The sequence below is a fragment of the Giraffa tippelskirchi genome, chromosome 1 (assembly GCF_054371585.1).
Source record: "Giraffa tippelskirchi isolate mGirTip1 chromosome 1, T2T-mGirTip1v1.2.pri, whole genome shotgun sequence".
NCBI classification, from domain to species: domain Eukaryota; kingdom Metazoa; phylum Chordata; class Mammalia; order Artiodactyla; family Giraffidae; genus Giraffa; species Giraffa tippelskirchi.
In genome coordinates, this window is record NC_137275.1 from 85737384 (window position 1) to 85755695 (window position 18312).

At 38.3% G+C, this 18312-nt stretch overlaps 1 protein-coding gene and 1 non-coding gene across 4 annotated transcripts in view; both read right to left on the minus strand.

The window, feature by feature from the left end:
- The window catches only part of EMCN (endomucin), a 118084-nt gene that overhangs the window by 31556 nt on the left and 68216 nt on the right, over nt 1-18312 (minus strand). For all 3 annotated transcript variants that reach the window (XR_014083845.1, XM_081597019.1, XM_081597008.1), the window contains one exon: nt 8051-8089. Coding sequence is in view for 2 of the 3 variants with exons in the window: in XM_081597019.1 (XP_081453145.1) it covers nt 8051-8089 (39 nt within the window). In the remaining variant the exon portion in view is untranslated. The remainder of the gene's footprint in view (nt 1-8050; nt 8090-18312) is intronic.
- Nucleotides 13299-13468, minus strand: LOC145522095 (U1 spliceosomal RNA). The gene has a single exon (XR_014065914.1). It is a non-coding gene; the product is annotated as a U1 spliceosomal RNA (small nuclear RNA).

Sequence of the window (18312 nt, forward strand, 5' to 3'; positions counted from 1 at the left end):
ATCTGGGTCATGAAGATCGTTTTTGTGCAGTTCTTCTGTGTATTCTTGCCACCTCTTCTTAATATCTTCTCTTCTTATCTTAAATTCACAATTTGGATAATATGACCCGAAAACATTGAGAAGCTTTTTAATATGTACCTAGGAAGTCAAGAAACACCTGGAGTAACTGGCAAATTTGGCCTTAAGTACAGAATAAAGCAGGGAAAAGGCTATAGAGTTTTACCAAGAAAATGCACTGGTCAGAGCAAACACCCTCTTCGAACAACACAAGGGAAGACTCTACACATGGACATCACCAGATGGTCAACACCGAAATCAGACTGATTATATTCTTTGCAGCCAAAAATGGAGAAGCTCTATACAGCAGCAAAAACAAGAGTGGGAGCTGACTGGCTCAGATCATGAACTCCTTATTGCCAAATTCAGAATTAAATTGAAGAAAGTAGGGAAAACCACTAGACCATTCAGGTATGATATAAATCAAATCCTTTATGATTATACAGTGGAAGTGAGGAATAGATTTAAGGTACTAGATCTGATAGACAGAGTGCCTGAAGAACTATGGACAGAGGTTCGCGACACTGTACAGGAGACAAGGATCAAGACCATCCTCATGGAAAAAGAAATGCAAAAAAGCAAAATGGCTGTCTGAGGAGGCCTTACAAATAGTTTTGAAAAGAAGAGAAGCAAAAAGCAAACAAGTAAAGTAAAGATATACCCACTTGAATGTAGAATTCCAAAGAATAGCAAGGAAAGATAAGAAAGCCTTCCTCTGTGATCAGTGCAAAGAAATAGAGGAAAATAATAGAATGGGAAAGACTAGAGATCTCTTCAAGAAAATTAGAGATACCAAGGGAACACTGAACTGAACCAAAGGGAACATTTCATGCAAAGATGGGCTCAATAAAGGACAGAAATGATAAGGACCTAACAGAAGCAAAAGATACAAAGAAGAGGTGGCAAGAATACACAGAAATGTAAAAAAAAGATCTTCATGACCCAGATAATCATGATGGTGTGATCACTCACCTAGAGCCAGACATCCTGGAATGTCAAGTCAAGTGGGCCTTAAGCATCACTAAGAACAAAGCTAGCGAAGGTGATGGAATTATAGTGGTGCTATTTCAAATCCTAAAAGATGATGCTGTGAAAGTGCTGTACTCAATATGACAGCAAATTTGGAAAATGCAGCTGAGGCCACAGGACTGAAAAAGTTCAGTTTTCATTCCAATCCCCCCAAAAAGGCAATGCCAAAGAATGCTCAAACTACTGCACAATTACACTCACCTCACAGGCTAGTAAAGTAATGCTCAAAATTCTCCAAATCAGGCTTCAACAGTACGTGAACCATGAACTTCCAGATGTTCAAGCTGGTTTTAGAAAAGGCAGAGGAATCAGAGATCAAATTGCCAACATCTGCTGGACCATTGAAAAAGCAAGAGAGTTCCAGAAAAACATCTATTTCTGCTTTATTGACTATGCCAAAGCCTTTGACTGTGTGGATCACAATAAACTGTGGAAAATTCTGAAACAGATGGGAATACCAGACCACCTGACCTGCCTCCTGAGAAATCTGTATGCAGGTCAAGAAGCAACAGTTAGAACTGGACATGGAACAACAGACTGGTTCCAAATAGGAAAAGGAGTACATCAAGGCTGTATATTGTCACCCTACTTATTTAACTTATATGCAGAGTACATCCTTGGAAATACTGGGCTGGATGAAGCACAAGCTAGAATCAAGATTGCCAGGAGAAATGTCAATAACCTCAGATATGCAGATGACACCACCCTTAGGCAGAAAGTGAAGAACTAAAGAGCCTCTTGATGAAAGTGAAAGAGGCTTAAAGCTCAACATTTAGAAAACTAAAATCATGGCATCTGGTCCCATCACTTTGTGGCAAATAGATGGGAAACAATGGAAATAGTGGCAGACTCTATTTGGGGGGGCTCCAAAATCACTGCAGATGGTGACTACAGCCATGAAATTAAAAGATGCTTGCTCCTTGGAAGAAAAGCTATGACCAACCTATACAGCATATTAAAAAGCAGAGACATTACTTTGCCAACAAAAGTCCATATAGTCAAAGCTATGGTTTTTCCAGTAGTCATGTATGGATGTGAGAGTTGGACTATAAAGCTGAGCGTCAGTGAATTGATGCTTTTGAATTGTGGTGTTGGAGAAGACTCTTGAGAGTCCCTTGGACTGTAAGGAGATCCAACCAGTCCATCCTAAAGGAGATCAGTCCTGAATATTCACTAGAAGGACTGATGTTGAAGTGAAGCTCCAATAATTTGGCCACCTAATGCGAAGAACTGACTCATTTTAAAAGTCCCCGATGCTGTGAAAAATTGAAGGCAGGAATAGAAGGGAACAACAGAGGATGAGATGGTTGGATGGCATTACCAACTCGACGGACATGAGTTTGAGCAAGCTCCGAGAGTTGGTGATGGACAGGGAAGCCCGGTGTGCTGCAGTCCATGGGGTCGCAAAAAGTCAGACATGACTAAGCGACTGAACCGAGCTCACCTGAAATGATGGGACGCTATGTGCCATGCATTTTTCTAAGGGTTTTATACTCACTACTGTATTAATAATATTATCATTTCATATAATGTAAGCTAAAGCCCAGAGAGCTTAGATAATTTGCCCAATGTCACACAGAGCCAAAGTTTGAATGCAGACTCTAGACTCTGGTCTGTCAATCACAACTCTATGCTGCGTAAGCTGCTGCCACTCAGTAACAATGAGTTATAAGTTCATCTTTATTTTTATTACATGAAATATCGCCTATTTCAATTCATTCTCTGATCAAGAGGTTTCTTTCTACCAAGACCAACTAAGCCTCTCTTTCTTTAGTAGGCTAGACCGAACTCTGCAGAAACATACAAGGAGACAGAGAGAATACTTCTTAATGTATTAAAAGAGTGCAGATTATAGAGTTTACTGGAGGAGCTCACATCCTTAGCAATATTGTTGAAACGTGTTGGTTCTTAAAGTGAGTGCTGGCTAGCCAGTTAGTTGAGATTGAGGGGTTTTTTTATTTTTCAGTTGTGCTGGGTTTTCCTTGCTGCTCTCAGACTTTCTCTAGTTGTGGCGAGAGGAGGATACTCTTTGTTGTGATGTACAGGCTTCTGATAGAGGTGGCTTCTCTTGTTGCAGAGCACAGGCTCTAGGTTCAGGCTTCAGGAGTCGTGGCTCATGGGCTCTAGAGCTCAGGCTGTGTAGTTGTGGCACATGGGATTTAGTTCCTCCATAGCATAGCATGTGGGATCTTCCAGGACCAGGGGTCAAACCTGTGCCCCTCCTTTGGCAGGTGGGTTCTTATCCACTGTGCCACCAGGGAAGTCCAAGATTGTGAGTTTTTATGACCTTTCAGTCTAGACTAGAGAGTCTCAAAAACAGGGTTGAGCACTTCTCAGAGACTTATTAGATCCCTGAACCAGAGGAGAAACCACTTAGCCATACCTAGATTTATAGGTTCATATAATTTCACAAGTGGAAGCTTATGCCAGGCCCTAAGCTAATTTCTATTTCTCATTCCATAACTGAGTGATTTTATTCTCAACTAATTTTTAAACATCATAAAATTTCCAAGTTACTAAAATAACTCAGGATATCATTTGCTATGGCTATATTTCTAGTTTGAGTACATTCTAACTGAACAATAGTATCAAGATTCTGTCATTCTAAGTTAGAATATTCAGGTAAGTAATCCTCTGTATAAAATAGTACGTGTTTCACATTATATCAATTTCTAGAGGCCAGTAACCAACTCCCGGAGAAGGCAATGGCACCCCACTCCAGTACTCTTGCCTGGAAAATCCCATGGTCAGAGAGCCTGGTAGGCTGCAGTCCATGGGGTCGTGAAGAGTCAGACACGACTGAGCGACTTCACTTTCACTTTTCACTTTTCATGCATTGGAGAAGGAAATGGCAACCCACTCCCGTGTTCCTGCCTGGAAGATCCCAGGGATGGGGAGCCTGGTGGGCTGCCATCTATAGGGTCGCACAGAGTCAGACACGACTGAAGCGATTTAGCAGCAGCAGTATCCAACTCCAGGCATTGCACGAGTTGTCAAGCACAGTGAATGCACCAGGACAGAGAATCCTCCTTTCCAAAGGCCAGTAGTCAGTTTTGATGGCAGTTGTCTATACTAGCTTCTGATTTTCCATAAAAAACATTAATGTCTAAAAAACAACTGAGGTCCTGAAATATAGTTGAGAAACTAAAAAAGATGTGCACAAGATTTCTCACAAGCTGTGCTGGTCACAATGAGAATGTTGTGATGATTAATTTTTTGTGTTGACTTGGCCATGGGGTTCTCAGATATTTGATATGGTTGTTTAGTCACAAAGTTGTGCCTGCCTCTTTGTGGCCCCATAGACTGTAGCCTGACAGGCTCCTCTGTCCATGGAATTTCCCAGGCAAGAATACTGGAATGGGTTGTCATTTCCTTCTCCAGGGGATTTTCCCAACCCAGGGATTGAACTTGCCTCCCAGGTATTGGTCAAGCATTATTCTGGGTGTGCCTGTGAATGTGTTTTTGGATGAGATTAATATTCAAATCAGTAGATGAGTGAAATATATTACCTCCATTAGGGTGGCTCTCATCCAATCAGTTGAAGGCCTGTACAGGGTGGCAAAGAGATGGACATGACTGAGCATGCTCACACACACAAACAGAAAGGCTCCCTGGAGTAAGAAGGAATTCTTTCTGCCTGATTGCCTTGAGCTGGGGTATCAGTGTTTCCACGCCTTTGAACTGAACTATTGGCTCTTCTTGGATCTTGAGCTTTCCAGCTTTCAGCCTGGAACTTAGACCATCGCTCTTCTGGTCTCAGCACTTTGGGACTAGAACTGCACCATGCACTCTCCCTGCTTTCTGGGCCTCCAGTTTGCCAACTGAGGTCTCGGACCTTCTCAGACTCTGTAACGCGTGAGTCAATTCTTTATAACACATCTCTTTATAGATTTCCATATGTTTATATAAGTACATATTTATATATGTATATTCTCTTTGTTCTGCTTCTCTGGAAAACCTGGACAAATATAGTTGTATTTTCAGGAAATTATGGGCAAATGGTTTATTCCTTTCCCAATATATTGAGGCACATTGGTCCATTTTTCTTCGAGCTGAGGTCTCTTAACAAAGAAATCAAGAGATTAATTTTCAAGGACAAGTTATTAGTTCTCCCTGTCTGTGGGAAAATGATAAGGCTAAACAAAAGTGAATTCTATCGTTGCTTTAAATTGTTGTAATGGCCACATAATGTCTGCATATATCTCCAGGGAATAAACAGTCTTTCATCACTTTTTAGTGGGTCTTTCCATATCCTCATTAGCTCTGAACTCAGAGCTAAAAATCAAGTAGGCACAAAAATCTGGCAGCTAGAAGACCACTTTTTTCATGAACCCTTTTCTCATTTTTCTTAAACTGCTTTTACCCCACCCAATGTATGCTACAACCACAGATAAAGGGAAAAAAAATTCTTTCCCTCCTCTGATCCTAACATAAGGTTATCTGAGGCTTATCAATGACACATCACTTTACACCTACATGACTGCTGGAGTTATTATAGTTATTTATTATATTGACTAGTCTTTAGTAACTCTTCATGGCAGGCTCCATGTATCACTCAAAATCTTAGCTAGTGCTATATGTGATGGAACAGAACAAATATTGAATGCCTCAGTTAGTAGTGATCGGTTGAATATATCCTTCTGTATACTTAGCAGGGGATTATACTAAACTTGGAATCTTACCAGGTATGTTACAGTGGGCAGTTGAAGTTTGACTCTCCCACATGTTTTAGATATTGGGTGTGAATTCTTCCTCATGCTTAGCATTACTAAACACAGCTGTCCATTCATACAACCTTTGCTCTATTCAATGGAATGAATGGACATGTCTTCTGACGTTGATCAATCATGTCCATCTAACTGTGACTATCTTTCTTGTATGTTTATTATATAAAACTGAATGTCATATCTACATATAGAAAAGAAAAAGAAAGTATTAGTTGCTCAGTTGTGTCTGACTCTGCAACCCCATTGACTATAGCCTGCCAGGCTCCTCTGTCCATGGAATTCTCCAGGTAAGAATACTGGAATGGATATCCATTCCCTTCTCCAGGGATCTTCCCAACTCAGGCATCGAACCTGCATTGCAGGCAGATTCTTTACCATGTGAGCCAACAGGGAAGTCCATATCTACATATAATTGCTTATAATTCACATTTTATATACATTTGCCTTATTCTGAATTCCAAAAAAAGATCCTACATAAAAAAATTATCAATTTATAGACCCTTAATAATAATTTTTGAAGAGAGTGGTAAAAACACATTTTTTCATGGAAATTAAAGCCAGATGCATTATGTGAAAGAAAATATCAAATGTGAGAGCTATGAATGTTCTAGTCAAAGACTAAATGTGTAAGGAAGTATTGCTAAAAATTCTTTGGACTAGACGTTTACCTCAACATTACCTAAAAGAAAAATACTAATTATTTTAAGGAAGATGGGGGATATTTGTTAACTTTTTTTGAGTGAACCTGGATTTAGACTTTAGCCCTACCATATATCTGAAGTTTAAAACTGACCTTTCTTGCAGTTGATAGAATCAGCCTTATTTCTTTCTAATTCACTGTTCAAATCAATGGTTTGTCTGTTATCTGTTTTAGGAGAATTAGTGTCTATAACTCAAAATTAAAATCTAAATGCGCTTTTCATTACATGTAAAAATCAATTGTAGTTAAAGCTTGCATTTTGTAAATACTATTTTTTAAACAAAATAAAAGATGCATCAGTCTCTCCTTAAAAAGAGCTGACAATTTGGCAGCCTCCTGATTCTCCTCCATCTGTAACTCCTCCTCGATAACCAATCCATGAAACAGGCGACAGGATTTCTCCAGAACAGTGCAAAGCATCAGCCAATGCAAAGCTGCCCTCTTTGCCTGGATGCACTATTTTTATGTTTTGTTTTTCCCAAGGCTTTTTCTAGTGCATTTCTAGACTGTGTAGATGGAAATAAAGGATAAAAAAATACAGTGATGAAGTGAAATAGAGAGAGTTAACAATATAAAAATAACTTCCTTTATTATTTGATGTATTATGTAGAACATAAATAATTAAAAGTTAAAAGCATATAGTTCCCATTTCTAATTCTTGAGGGTAGACCATGATGACTATTTAGGACATTTGCTGTGAAAATGTTATTAGAGTCACTCATAATTTTCATGGCTTTATTTTTCCATTTTTTTTAAAAAAGCTACATGATCTCTGTATTTCCCAGCCACCTGTTCTTGCTCAGCCCTGCAGTAAATCTTTCTCTGGTCCAAAAACAAAAAAAAGTTTCATGATCTCCTAGGTTTATTTCACGTATTTATCATTTTGTATATAGCAAAGGTGGTTAATGTTGATAACCTAAGAGATTTGTCACTTGTACATGTACCAGATAGGAGTTAGGAAAATAAAAATCTTCAAATAATTACAATTTCAAAACAATATGAAGATTCAACATGACCATTTTCCTCTGCCAATAATCTTCTCCAATTTCCATTGCTCCATCATCCAAAATTTTTTCAGCTTAAAACTAAGGATGGCAAAGCATGAGCGCTTCTTGAAGTGATAGCATTTTAGACTGTTAACTGTGGTTTATAACATCATCTCTTTGGATATCAGGACCAGGCTTTGTTAGAAAGTAGAGACGACAGCAAACACACACCCTATACTTCTGGGAGAGGGCAAGCTGACCACACAAACAGACCAGGAACAGTACGTTCTGGGGAGAGGAAAATTCCACAAGCTTTATGTATTTCCCAGAGCTGGTTCCGCTAACCCAAGCCCCAGAGCACTCAGACACTGTTGCATATCCTCCTTGTCTGCATTTTTCTTTTTAACACAAGGTTTCCTAAATATTTTAGTTGCCATGTAATATTTTATTTTATGCTATTTCACCCTGTCCTCAAACTGATTGATCTACTTTGTCTCCTTTTTGGGATTTTACTCAGGAATATTCTCAGAGAAAAAAAAAAATGAACTTACCTGGTGTTTCTGTTGCTTTGATTGAACTCTGAGTCTCAGCTTTAGAGAAAAAAGAAAAGAAAGAAAATTGCTAAAATTAGACGTTGAATATCAAATATCTAATCTCACAATTGTTTCACGTGGTAAATGCATAGAGATCTTAGTTCATTTTTGATTTACTTTCCTCAAATCACCAAATCATGAGGCTTCCTGAATAGAAGAAACTTCAGAGCAGGGGTCAGTCAACTCTTTCTTAAAGGGACAGATAGTAATTAAGCTTTGTGGGCCATAAGTCTCTAGCCACTATTGAGCTTTTGCTGTTGGAGTGTGAACACAGCCATATGTAATATCTAAAGAACAAGTATGGCAATATTCCCATTAAACAATTACAAAAATAGACAGGGGCTTGGATTTGGCCTGTGAGCCAAAGTTTGCTGCATTCTCCTTTGGGGCATCTGGTACAACCCCACTTCTTGAATATGCCAAGGGAATCCAGAAGACTACACAAACTTCGGTGGGTGCTTCATGAGTGGCACTGCCATATGTCATACTCCTACTAAGATATTGGGCATCTCCTGATCTGAGGAAGATTCAGAATGGTAAAGATACCTTTGAAACTTGAGAAATTCCTCTAAAGGGAATAGAGCTCAGAAGAGCTTTCTACAAGTAAAATCACTTGAGAGAATTACAATCAAAGATCATTTCAACACACTTGAGTGTTTGCATCATGAATCAAGATTTTCCACATGAAAAAATATAGAAATATTTGAGATAAATAGAAGCCCAATAATGATGGTGGATACAAATATCCACTTGCTTCCTTTGTATCTTCACTTGACTGTCTTAACAGCACCTTAAATTTTACATGCACAAAACAGAACTCTTTTTTTTTAAACTGAAGTAGAGTTGATATAAAATGCTGCGTTAGTTGCAGGTATACAGCACAGTGATTCAGTTTTATATCTAAATATACTCTTTTTCAGATTTTTGCCTTATAGGTTATTTCAAAATATTGAGTGTTAAGTTGCTTCAGTCATGTCCAGCTCTTTGCAACCCCATGGACTGTATCCTGTCAAGCTCCTCTGTCCATGGGTTTTCCCAGGCAAGATACTGGAGTGGGTTGCCATGCCTTCCTCGATGGGATCTTCCTGAGACAAGGATCAAACCCGTGTCTCCTGCAGCTCCTGAATTGCAGGAGCAGTCTTTACTGTTGAGCCACCAGGGAAGCCCATAAGTCCTTGTACTGTATAGTAAATTCTCATTGGTTATATATTTTATACACAATAATGTATATATCTTAATCCCAGACTCCTAATTTTTCTCCCCCTTCTCTCTTTTGGTAACCACAACTTTGTTTTCTATGTCTAGGGATCTATTCCTATTTTGTAAATAAGTTCATTTGTATCTTTTTGTTTTAGATTCCACATATAAGCAATATCATGATATGTGTCTTTCTCTGTCTGACTTCACTTAGAATGATATATTCTAGGTCAATCAATGTTGTTCCAAGTGGCATTCTTCACTCATTTTTATGTCTGAGTAATGTGGTGGTACTAGTGGGAAAAATCTATCTGCCAATGCAGGAAACATAAAAGACATGTGTTTGATCCCTGGGTCAGAAAGATCCCCTGCAGGAGGGCATGACAGCCCACCCCAATATTCTTGCCTAAAGAATCTGATGGACAGAGGAGCCTGGCAGGCTACAGTCCACAGGGTCACAAAGAGTTGGACACGACTGAAGTGACTTAGCATGCATGCAATATTCCATTGTATCTATATACCACACTTCTTTATCCATTCCTGACTCTTGTATCCTCAAACACACCTCCCCCTTCACTTTCTTGAACCAAAGTATGGTACCATTGTCTCCCAGGTGCATGACCCAAAAAGTAGTGGCCTTTCTTGGTTCTTTTTTTTTCTTGACTCATTTTTTTTTCCTCACCTCATCAGCCCTAGCTTCAAAATATATTCCACGTACGCCTCACCATTCAATTGACTACTATTCATCTAGCACCTATGTCTCTCTCCTTAGTACTTCACTTTCACTTTTCCCATTCATGCACTGGAGAAGGAAATGGCAACCCACTCCAGCGTTCTTGCCTGGAGAATCCCAGGGATGGCGGAGCCTGGTGGGCTGCCGTCTATGGGGTCGCACAGAGTCGGACACGACTGAGGCGACTTAGCAGTAGCAGCAGCAGTAGTACGTGTAATAGCCACCTAGAAAAAAATTGTTTTAATTTAAATTTCATTACTCCAATAGCTCCTTATTCCTCTCCTCACTACAGCTGGCGATTCTCCATAGGACATGGCTCCTGCCTTGCTCCTCAATTCACTCCAGCTGTCTCAGCCTGCTTGGCCTCTCCGTGGTAGATAAATGTCCCAGGGATCCTCTTGCCTCCGACAGCCTGCTGGCCTTCCCTAAGCCTCTGGGCTATTCTCTCAGGCCTACACTGGCTCCTTCTCACCCTTCATGACTCTGTTCAGGTGTCACCACTCAGAGAAGTCTTCTCCAACCACCTTATTGAAAGCTGTCTCCTCATTTCCCTCCACCCCAGCCCACCATGATGCTTCGTTTGCTCAACAGTTTATCACTCCATGGACATTTATTTTTTTTAAATGGCTTTGTTTTCTGTTAGAATATAAGTCCAGGAGGACAGAGATTTCTTATTTTACTCAGAGTTATAATTTCAGCATCTACTATCCATACTAGGTCTCTGGTAAAAATGTAGGAAATGAACAAATAATAATATAAAATAATACTTGATAATAATCATAAAAATAAAAACTAATTTTACCTACTGAATTCAATTTTTAAGGCAAAATGAATGTGTTATTAAAAATTGCTAGTTGGGGGGGACCTCCCTGGTGGTCCAGTGGCTAAGATTCTGAGCTCCCAATGCAGAAGGGCCTGAGTTCAATCCCTGGTCATGGAACTAGATCTCACATGCTGCAACTAAGGTCTGGCACCACCAAATAAATAAATATATATGTATATATATAAAATTGCTAGTTGGATAATGATAGCTACTATTTTTGAAGCAATTCTTCTGATCAATTCCATATATTAATCATTGATGTCTACGAGAAAGATGTTATTATTTTCATTTTGCAGATCTGCAAATATTAGTTGAAAGAAGTGAAACTATGTTCTCAAAGGGAGGACCGTGATTATAATTCAGGTCTGCTGGTTCTAAGGTCCATCTTCTTTTACTAAGAGACAGCTTTTTTTTCCACTAAACTGTTCTGAGTGGAAAGCTTATGTAATTAATTCTTACTTTTCATAACTAGTTAAAATAATTTTGTACATGACATAATTCTGTATTTGGAGGATGCAGTTAAAATATTTATCAGCTGCCAGAGGATTAGAATATAAACAAAATCAAAACCTTTTGTTCCTCCTGTTTTTAATATAAGGTCATAATCTTTCTTGCTGATAGACTTTATTGAGAATGAAAAATTTTAAATTCATATCAGACAAAACCTCCTGACTATCCTTTTTTGCATTTTTTTCATCCTTCAAATTGCATAATGACTTCTCAGGGACATATTATATAAAATAAAAGTGACAATGCCTTAAGATGCAGTGGAATAGTTAAAAAAAAACACAGAACAATTCAAAACCCTTTTCTTGAGTCTTCAGAGGTCCAGATATTTCTACATGAATGAATATATTGTTACTCTGAGAAGAAAATTCTGTAAATCTTAAACACTTCATCAGTACTGGGATATATATACTTTTTTATCCTGAAATCAAGGATGTATTATTTTGAAGATAATAAAACATTTTCCTACGGCATTCTATTTTCAAATTTCGACTCAGTTTTGTGAATATACGATCTTAATAGAGATGAATGCTATGGAATATGGCTAAAGTTGTGACACTAATGAAAAGGGAAAACATTTGTGATTATTCCTGTGTGTGTGTGTGTGTGTGTGTTTAAGTTTCATAATGCAAATGTGCTTTAATAAAAGGCCAAATTCTGATCTGAAGAGGAAGCAGGTATGCTTATTCATTCAGTTGTTTTCGACTCTTTGCGACCTTTTAGGACTGTAGCCTGCATGGCTCCTCTGTCCATGGGATTTCCCAGGCAAGAATACTGGAGTGGGTTGCCATTTCCTCTTCCAGTGGATCTTCCCGACCCAGGGATCAAACTTCCGTCTCCCGTGTCTCCTGCATTATAGGCAGATTCTTTATCTGCTGAGTAAGTGGAAGTTAAATAGAAATGAGTGTAGTACATTCTGTTAACCTAGTTTCAAACTTAGTTGTTGAGTAAAGACCAAATCCTTAATCAGGGTGTTTGGCAACTTAAATCTCTTGGTTGAGTTTGAGTCTCTAACTGAAACTGAAGTCTTGTGAAATGCAAATGAACTTTAAAATGCTAAACTTTAATCCACAATTTAATCCCAAACTAAACTTTGCTTAAACTATCAGCTTTTAAGATAGAAAGCTTAAGCAATAATACAAGCAACTTTGCTAAATATTATCTTACAAAAACCATTGTATTTCCAGCTATATATAGCTGTATATAATTACCTACTGCTGCTGCTGCTAAGTCGCTTCAGTCGTGTCCGACTCTGTGCGACCCCATGGACAGCAGCCTACCAGGCTCCTCTGTCCATGGTATTTTCCAGGCAAGAGTACTGGAGTGGGTTGCCATTGCCTTCTCCATAATTACCTACAGAACATGATTTATCATTAAAAGGCCCAGGAAAAAAAATATAGTTATTCCCATATATAATTCTTTACTGATTTGCTTAAAAATAATTTACTATGACCAATTAAAATTTTCCTTCTCATTCCCCCTCATACATACCATTCCCCATCCCCCCAACAAAGCATTGACTAAGTCATCATACGAAAGATTATCTGGTTTGGATAAACTGTGATGTGTGACTAAGACTTTGTTATCCTGAGAATTCCTTTTATCTGCCCACATGAAATGATACAAACTAATTAAATATCATGTAAGAAACATTGCAATTAAGTTCCCTGATGAATGTCATAGATAAATGGTGCCATTCACAAAAGAAATAATGAGCCTGAGTGATCAGAAAAATTAGACTTTTCCAAAGCATGAGATACATAGCATTGTATGAGAGATTCTATACTGGAAAGTGACATTAAATAAGATTGAAACACTCAGTGAGAAAGTAATTATTTTCAATTTTTTTGTGAGTTTAATTATTTCAATGAAGAAGTTTCAAAATTTCAATTTGATGCAAATACGTCATTAATATCTAGAATGTACTTATCTTTTTTTCCACCCCACAGGGAGAAGCGCAAATGCAGTCCCCCACAACCACAAATTATGCAGTCAAGTTTTGCGGAAATTACAGGGGTCAGCACATCCAGAGTGCGATAGATAAGCCATGCTGGAGTGGGGGGTGGAAGTGGAAATCACCTTCATCATCCCAGTATCTCTCCTGCCAGGTAAGTATTTGATTTATTTATTAAGCAAGGCTAAAACTCAGAGCCTTTGGTAAGCAACAAAATCTAACTAGAATTTTATTTTATTTTGCTTACATCACAGTGACTTTCTAGCTTCTGCTTATGCCAATTCAAACCGGTTTCTCATTCATGATGGTTTCCTTTTCAAACAAATTTAAGAATTAAAAAGTGCATCCATTTAAAGAAAGTACTAAATGAATAGTAGTGCAGATGGTACATATATCTGGTAACCTCATTAAGTTGTGGGAAATACTGAGGTGATATTTTGTAGAGGCTCTTTATGGTTGTGTAGAATTTTAATAATCAGTTGGAGGAAGGACAAGGGGAAGAAGGAATGACCATACAGATGAGGAAGACAGGTTGAACAAATCACACAGTCAGGAATCAATCTGGCATGGCTGGCAACAGCATGAGAACCACCCTGGTGAGAATCCCAGGTTTATATTCAGTCAGTTGGTCGGTGTTATACTGATTGAACTCCTATTTGTCAAGTATATGATGCACCCAGTTAAAAGCTACTCGCTTTCTAATTCCTTTAGATACTTTATGTGAAATAGTTGTAACGAGAGAAAGTGTGGTATATTGACATTTATGGAGTCTGAGGCAAGAAAAACAGGGTTTGAATTACATCTTTTACTTTAGCATTGGGTAAGTGATTTAATCTTTCTGAACCTGTTTCCTTATTTGTGAAACTGATATCATAAATACCATCTTTGCTTGGCTTTTGTAAGGATTATCATTAACAAAATAATATTAATAGCTAAAATGTATTTTCTTTTCAGACACTGTTTTAAGCTTCATATTATTTTATCTTTTTTAATCTTCACAAGAATCCTGTAAAAGTGTAGTCATTACAGCTATTTTACAGATGAGGAAAGTAAGGCACAGAGAAGTTAAATAGCTTACCAAAGGCCAAAGGCCAAAGGCCAAATAAATGGTTGTGCTATTATTTGAATCTAAGCTATTTGATTTCAAGGGCTTCTTTGGTGGCTCAGTTGGTAAAGTGTCTGCCTGCAATGTGGGAGATCAGGGTTCAATTCCTGGGTTGGGAACATCCCCTGGAGAAGGAAATGGCTATCCACTCCAGTATTCTTGCCTGGGGAATTCCATGGACAAAGGAGCCTGGTGGGCTACAGTCCATGGGTTCACAAAGAGTCAAACACAACTAAGTAAGTGTTCTAACACTTTCTCTTTCTTTATCTGATTTCAGAATCATTGTTAGTAAACAATAAGCCAACTTCCTCTTGGTATACTTGGGGTGACCATTTCTTTTAAGAAGGGTGTGGTGCCTTGAAAAGCACAGGCTTGTGCAGAAGCCATTCTCCCATTCAACCAGTAGTATATCTGAAGTGGTTACTTGATCTTTATACAATTATATATGCTTTTTGTATTAAAAACAAATTCTATACTAAACTAGGATAGATTATACAAAAGGGAAACATACATGATAAATTATTTGTTACATATAAATGTTATTAACCCTGACTAAATAAACTACTAATTTCTTATAAATGTTACTTATTTTTAATTAATAGAAGTCAGATTTTTCCCTTCAAAGTTCAAGTCTGTAATATATATTCTACAGTAGCAGAGGCTCTGACATGACAAACTGTTCAGAAGTATTTTTACCCACACACTTGAGGCTTTGCTGGTGGCTCAGACAGTAGAGAATCTGCCAGCAATGCAGGAGACCCAGGTTCAATCTTGGGATTGGGAAGATCCCCTGGAGAAGAGAATGGCAACCCACTCTAGTATTCTTGCCTGGAGAATTCCACAGAGAATCTTGTTGGGTTACAGTCCATGGGGTCACAAAGAGTTGGAAATGACTGAGTGACTAACACTTTCACTTTCATTTTACCCATCCAGTTGCCTTAGTAGAATTATGTACTGGTTCTTGCCCATCTTAATGTCTCCTACCTATAATGTTACTACACATACTCTCCTTAGCTAAGTCAGAATCCACCAGAAGGAGAAAGCAACAGTCTCTCTTTCCCTGTCAATAGACCTCACTAACTCCTCTCTACTCTAAAATCAAGCCTGCATTTGAGATAATGTCCCCACAGTGCCTTTATCTGAGGGTCACTATTCAAGCACCCACTGCTCATACGCTTAAGAGGGAGATGAATCGTCAACTGTTATGCATTTGGCAGATGCATAGTCACTTTTATTCTTGTTTGTATTGGGGCACTTATATTATAAAATGCATGAGGTTTTGGTTTGCCAAAGGTGCTTTTCAGACATATATTGTCTACAATATAAATTCTACTTATCAGAACCCAAAACACTGCCACAGAGAAATGTTTTTGTTATGAAGGAAAAATGACCCTCCTCTTCAAATTTCTCTACATGGCAACTAATTATATACAATTATTAGTTTACAATTATGGTGTGGAATCAGACTTCTCCTAAATAACCTTCTTCATGTCATGTCTAAGATGATTACAATAGAAAGGGGGAAAATGGATGTTCCCAACATGCTTCTAGACAATAGTGAGCCTTGAATGTCCACAGTTCCCACTTGCTCTCTCCTTCTATCTTAGAGGTCTCCTAAGAAGAGACTTGGAGACTGAGAGTCACCTGTAGCAATGTCTTTTTAAGGACTATGTGCTCAGTTGCTCAGTAGTGGCCGACTCTTTGCTACTCCATGGGCTGTAGCCCCCCAGGCTCCTCTGTCCATGGGGATTCTCCAGGAAAGGATACTGGAGTGGGTAGCCATTCCCTTCTCCATTTAAGGACTATGGGTACACCAAAAATGCATCCAGTATGTATAGTGAGTGGGATTTGATAAGGCTCTTATAGATGATTAGTAGCTTTTCTAGTCAGGATATTTTGACTAAACACACAGATTACTTCAAATCACGGAGGCCAGAATAAGGGAAGTACTTGTGGAGATACATGAGAACTGGAACTATAGATCTGTCAGGAATCATAAGATCTCCAGGTCCTGCTACTCTTTCTGTGTCTCTTGAACAACTTAACCTTGCTCATGGGATCTCTCCATTTCCCCACATAGTCTCTCTTCATTCTTGTCTACTGACTCTGCCAGCTCAGCCTCCTGAAGCCAGAGGCAAGTACACGAATCACCATGGCCATCTCAGATTCTCTACTAACACTGCGCTACTCCAGCTCCCCCCACTTTTTGGTTTGTTTGGGTTTTCTAGTTCAGTTCAGATTACCCAGGAAGGAAATTTGATTGGCTTAGATCAACATTTTCTTTTTGTTCTTAAGTGAATATTTATCTGAAAACTCACCACTTACTCCACTCATTGTAAGTATACAACCCAATAATATTTTGTAAATTTATAGAGTCATGTAACCATAACTATAATCCAGTTTTAGAACATTTTCTTCAATGTAAAAAACTTCCTTGAGCCTTTCTGCAGTCAGTCCCCAGGCTGGTCCCCAGGTGTAGGCAACCATTTATCTGGTTTCTGTCCCTATAAAAATATCCTGGATATTTCACAAAAATGGAATTGTATATGTTGTATTTTGTGAAAGGCTTCTTTCACTGCATAATGTATTTGAGATTCATGCTGTTACAGCATGCATCAATATTTTGTATCTTCAAATTGCTGAATAGTATTGTCTTATAAGGATATCCCATGGTTTGGAACATTCCAAATGCATTTCAAATGGAAAACCCAACGAGATATTCTATTTCACCAGTTAATGGACATTTGAGTTGTTTTCAGCATTTGACAATTATGAATAACGTTACTCTTAACATTCATTAACTCACTATACCCTGCTTTGATTATTATAGCTTTAGAGTAAGTTTTGAAATTGGGGGTGGTTGAGTCTTCCAACATTGTTCTTTTTCAAAAGTGTTTTGGCTATTCTAGGTCACTTTCATTTCCGTATATATTTTGAAAGTGAAGGTGAAAGTTGCTCAGTTGTGTCGGACTCCTTGCGACCCCATGGACTATACAGTTCACAGAATTCTCTAGGCCAGAATACTGGAGTGGATAGCCTTTCCCTTCTCCAAGGGGTCTTCCCAACCCAGGGATCGAACCCAGGTCTCCCACATTGCAGGCTGATTCTTTACCAGCTGAGCCACAAGGGAAGCCCAAGAATACTGAAGCGGGTAGCCTATCCTTTCTCCAGTGGATCTTCCCGACCCAGGAATCGAACTGGGGTCTTCTGTATTGCAGGCAGATTCTTTACCAACAGAGCTATTGGGGAAGCCCATGTATATTTTAGGATTGGCGTATCAATTTCTAGAAAAAAACTTTCTGGTATTCTAATAGGAATTGCATTGATCATTTTATCAATTACTGATTAACTTGAGAAGAATTGCCGTCTTAAAACATCAAGTCTTCCAATCTCTGAACATGTAATGTCTATTTATTTTATATCCTTTGCAATTGTACATACATATTTGTATTTTAATCATGAATTTATGCTGATGCCCTCAGTTTCAATCTGATAGTGCAGTGTTTAACTTTCCTTCCCCCATTCTGTATTTGTATCTCCCCTTTTCACCATTAGAACACGTCTATCTGTTTTTTCACTTTTACCAAGTATTTAGTGCTAATATATTCATTTCAGTAAAACAAACTCATCAAGTGAATTTGAGGGTTTCTTTTCAGTGTTTTTCTTTTCTCTCCCTCTCTTTATCCATTCTTCTAGGGAGGGTGTGCAGTTAAGACTATGTTGTTTAAAGAACTTGGATTCTTTTTCATTTTTTTTGTGTGCTTTATTAACAATTCACATATGGTTAGGTAAAGCGTCTTCTGTTTGCACTTAATTATTTTCTATTTCTGTCTTTGTTGATGGTTATATACTTAGAAACTAATATATTTGTTTTGAAATTGATCATAGATTATTAAGGTAT